The 4,981-nt window shown below is 38.5% G+C and overlaps 1 protein-coding gene across 5 annotated transcripts in view; it reads right to left on the bottom strand.

The window, feature by feature from the left end:
- crtc3 (CREB regulated transcription coactivator 3) overlaps positions 1–1,288 on the bottom strand; it is a 33,336-nt gene extending 32,048 nt beyond the window's left edge. For 3 of the 5 annotated variants that reach the window (XM_035682467.1, XM_035682470.1, XM_035682471.1), the window contains exons 1-2: positions 1,003–1,288; positions 61–220 (exon numbers count right to left, since the gene is read on the bottom strand). In XM_035682467.1, coding sequence (XP_035538360.1) covers positions 61–192 — 132 coding nt within the window. In that variant the 5' untranslated portion in view covers positions 193–220; positions 1,003–1,288. Of the gene's footprint in view, positions 1–60 lie in introns of all 5 variants that reach the window. The other 2 variants (XM_035682469.1, XM_035682468.1) reach the window with 2 other exon arrangements.
- Positions 1,289–4,981: the final 3,693 nt, after the last annotated feature.

The raw sequence follows: 4,981 nt of genomic DNA, 5'->3' as shown, positions 1-4,981 counted from the left end.
ACAGGAGCTCTGAACCCTACAATGAACGCAGAACACAAACACATATTTAAGCGTATTTACCCTTGAAACAGTGAGGTCTGTCATCAGCTGCTCGAAGGCCCGCGTCTCCTCTGCCTGCTTCTGGTTGTGCAGCGCAATCTTCTCGCTGAACTTCCTGGGGTTGGAGCCACCTGTGCCCGGGGAGCCGGACATTGTGCGGGCCGCAGTCTCACAACTTCAGCTACCCGAGAGGAGGAGGAGGAGGAGGAGGAAGGGGGGAGAGAGAGTAGAAGACGATGCTGGGAGTCTATTTCTCAAAGTCTGTCAGTGAAGCCATCTGTGTTGCAAAAGCACAGCACACATTACAGGTTGAGCCAAAGTTTAATTCACACTCCCAAGTGTCTTTGGAGTGACAATTAAAGCCTTTGTAACGACAATATATATCCGCGTTTGCGAGTTAATAAGTGGCCTAAAGTGCCGCGTTGGTTACAAGAAGTCACCGGTACAATATAAGTTCACATGGAGAAACATTTCCACCTGAACCACTTGTTTGAATCTCAACTTAACGCAGCGTTAGCCGCTCGGTGCTAACGGAACAGCTGCGGCTAACCGAGGGAGCTAAGCTGCTGTCAGTGTCATTTCACAATATCTCACTGACAAAAAAACGCACTTTGTCCGCCGAAAAACTTCCCGACACTCGGTCGACGTGTAACAGACACGTATTGAAGGTAATCTGCGCTGGAAGGGTTTTATCTGCGGCGCTCAGGAGAAAGTTGTTAGCCTCGTTAGCTGTTTTAAAAACCTCGCTGCCGAGCGTTAGCACGGCTCACTAGCAGTCGGGGCAAAAAGGGTTTTACTCGGTTAATTTGTGTTTCAACAAGTGTCCGCTGGGTCCGGACTTCACTGGATTTCCACTTTTACGTTGCCCGCAAACTGGAGGAAACAAGCGACAGCCGAAACGCAACGAAAAAACCCCCACATGTAATCACACGGGATGCTCCAAAATAATCCTCAATTTCTCACTTTAGAGGCGATATCGCTTTCAGAGTCGAGTCTGGTGTTAATCCACGGACAGGCGGAGAGATTGCAGACAAACTCCGACTCCGCTCCATGCAGATGAACAAAAAACAAACACGGAGAGAAAAGCGTGTTTTTCTTCGTCGCCTGTTGAAGCAGAGGTCTTCTTTCTGAGAAACTGCATTTGTTTTTCAGCTTATTAGCCGTCGGTTGACAGCGCTTGTAACCGCAACTCAGATCCGCTGGCTTGTTATCTGAATACTACTGCGAGAAAAACATTGCCTCGTTAAACAGCGGCAGTACCCGGAGTGTCCACAGGGCGGCGACAAAGCGTAGATAGATAGATAGATAGATAGATAGATAGATTTATTGTGCACATTTCTGTACAGCTCTTAACTTGTTTATATTCTCTTTTTATACTTATATATACTGGCTCAATTTATTGTCTCTATTTGTATTTTTATTTATATTTTTTGGATGTTAACTGTTATGCACCAACTTACCTCGGCAAATTCCTTGTATGTGAAAACCTACTTGGCAATAAACCTGATTCTGATTCTGTCTCCAAATCTTATTGTTTTTGTTTGTTTATATATATGTATATATTAGTTCATGTATATTTTTTAGATAGATACTTTATTTATCCCGAGGGTAATTCAAGCATCCAGTAGCATTCAAAATACAAACATACATACATTAGACATACATTAAACTAAAATTAAAAACCCTGACCTTAAGAATAGAATCAAAAATAAGATATAAGATAAGATAAAAACACACACACACATACAAGGAATATATAAACAAAAACAATAAGATTTGGAGACAGAATCAGGTTTATTGCCAAGTAGGTTTTCACATTCAAGGAATTTGCCTTGGTAAGTTGGTGCATAACAGTTAACATCCAAAAAATATAAATAAAAATACAAATAGAGACAATAAATTGAGCCAGTATATAAGTATAAAAAGAGCATATAAACAAGTTAAGAGCTGTACAGAAATGTGCACAATAAATGCAATTTAGCAGTGTGACATATGATATTTGCAATATGCAAAAAGAAAATTAGAGTAGAGTGCATTAATGAAACACGTAGATTCAGGGTGGGATTGAGGGTTTGAGACGAGGATTGGAAGAACAGTAAATATTTACGGATTTTTATGTACACAAGATAAGTTAATATGACAGTATATACAACATATACATACGGGTAGATGTGTTTGAATGATTGTATTTATGTTTTAACAAATAGACAATTAAAATTAAGAAAATAAATAGTAAATAGTTCACAGGTACAGTGAATGTTGGGAGTCCCAGGGTTATTGTACAGGGACTGACACTGTGAGTCTGGAGTTAAATGTTGGTCAGAGTGATGGTTTGTGGGTAGAAACTGTTCCTGTGTCTGTTTGTTTTGGCGTACAGCGCCTACCAGAGGGGGGGAGTTGGAACAGGTTGTGTCCAGGGGTGTGATGGATCTGCAGTGATGTTTCCTGCCCCTCATTTCCTGACTCTGGACCAGTATGGGTCCTGAATGGAGGGCAGGTTGGCACCAATGATCCTCTCTGTAGTCCTGACTGTCCGTTGTAGTCTGTTCCTGTCCTGTTTGGTGGCAAATCAAGACCAGACAGTGATTATCCTGCTGCCTCTCCATGGGATTACTAATGACTGTTATTATCAATATCTCTGGGAAGTTAATACCAGGAGGCGGACGCAGCAATTAATCATTTCAATAGATGGTCTGGGTTCAGATAAAATGCTGGATCTGACATATGGAGACCCCGCCAGCTCTAATGTGGTCTTCCTCTTCAGTGGAGGAAGTCAAGTCAAAGTGGGTTTACCCACTTTTGAGTCAATAAAGTAAAATTTCATTATTTATTTTAGACATTATAAGAACCCACTCATGTACTCTTGTATTCAGATCCTTTACTTAAAGGATCATTAAAAAATGTGTTTTTTCTTCTTGTTCCTACAGTTGGATGTTTGAGCTTCACTGTGTACAGAGTTTGACACTAGAAGTTTTCACATTAATCTGCAGAACGTTTCTCTGTGCTCATTGAAAATCAGATTTTAAGAGATGGGGCATACGAGCATGATTTGTGACATCACAAATAGTCAGGAAGTCAAACCTGGTTCAGTATGCAGCTTATACAATGAGATCCAGCAGTGCACAGACACTGAGAATGGACTTTACACTGACGACATCTTCTGTCCTACAGGAAAACTTTAAATATTTAACAGAATTTGCATATTTATAGATTGTGGAATCTTTAATGAAGTACAAGGAGTAGATACCTTTTTAAGGATTTGAATGTGGAAATTGTCTGACATATTTTATTGTTCAAAGCAGACTATTTGTATATATGTTTTGATACATTTCTGGAGGGGACCCTTTAAGTATAAAAGTAGCAATACTACAATGTATAAAATACAGGTAAAATTAATTACCAGCAAAATATTGTTAAACTATCAAAATTAAAAGTATCTATTACATAGCAGTATGCCATATATATATATATATATATATATAGACATACATATATACCATTATTAATATGTGAGCAGATTTTAATTAGCTGGTCAAAAGGGAGTTTATTTAAACTACAGTTTGGTAGTTGAAAGTTTAACCATGCATTTTATTTTTGTTATGTTTTGTATGTGAAATCTTCTGCAGTAAAAATAAATGTACTCAGTATAAGTACAATATTTCCCTCTGAAATGTGGTGGAGTAAAAGTATAAAACAGAAAATTCTCAAGTTAAATACCTCAAAAGTACTCGAGTCAATGTAACAAACTGCCTCTGTAGATCTTTATTCTATAACAGGTAAAATACATTTATTGGACTGTGAAAGAGAAAATAATGTACAGAGAGCACGGCCTCCTCCGTTTCAAATAACAGTGTTAACCTCTGATCATGGCAACTTAACATGAGACAGAAAATCAACATCTAGTTCAATAAGGTTTGCGTGGAATCTCAACTGAAGGCTTCTTGTAATAAGTAAATCTCTTACACAATAAAAATAATTGGATGGTGTAGAGTGACATCTACTGGACCCACAAGTCTAGTTACTGTAATACTGCACATCCTCAGGCTCACTTACATGATCTCTCTTAGGTTTCGCAAACATCAACTACAGTATAATGTGGACTGACAACATATAAAATATAAATAAGGGCAACTTTGTCAAACTATTATCAATAAGACATCATAAAAATCTCTGTATTCAACGTCCAGCTTACACTCCTAGATCTCATCCTGTCTTTTACAGATAAACAAGACATGATGTTGTGTTTACTAAACTGATTTTGTAATGTAACAATAATCTGTGTTTCAGTTATACAAGATAAACAGCCCATGAGGAATATAAAAGAAACATCATTTCCAGTAAATCATCTTAGAAAGCCAGTGAATAAGCACATCTGCACAGCTGTGTGTGCTGGCAGGAGTGCCACGTCTCTCCTGCTTACTAACGTCAGAGCCAAAAGCAGAAGTGAGCTGCAGGTCAGTTCAAAGCACCAGGGCTGTAGTCATGGCCAGCTCAGTCCAGTCCAGACTTATTGAGAAAGATAGGAAATACCATGGAGCCACATTACAGCCAGCAGACTGGATGTGAGTGGTGAATATGAATGTCATCAATTCTAAATATAAATATTTAAAAAATCAGGTTTTGAGTTCAACAGCTCAATATGAGCATGGCAGTTTTGTTTTTTTGCAATTCGTGTCTAATACCAAGTGTGATGCCACGTTCCCTTTGCATAGATATCAGAATATTTGAGTGTGGGTTGAGGTGGGTCAAATCCAAAGAGAGTTGAATCATATTCAAATCCAAATATGTGAAAAATCCCTTAAAAAAGGTCCAGTATGTAACATTCAAGAAGATGTCTTGGCAGAAACAGAATATAATATTAATAGGTATGTTTTCATTAGTATATAAAGACCTGAAAATAAGAATCACTTCTTCTGAGTCTGCCACGTTTCTACAGTAGCCC

The sequence above is a fragment of the Morone saxatilis genome, unplaced genomic scaffold, assembly GCF_004916995.1.
Source record: "Morone saxatilis isolate NCDOM2014 unplaced genomic scaffold, NCSU_SB_2.0 Contig11, whole genome shotgun sequence".
Lineage (NCBI taxonomy): Eukaryota > Metazoa > Chordata > Actinopteri > Moronidae > Morone > Morone saxatilis.
Note: the sequence above shows the minus strand (reverse complement) of the source record. Positions and strands in the feature narration are given on the sequence as shown.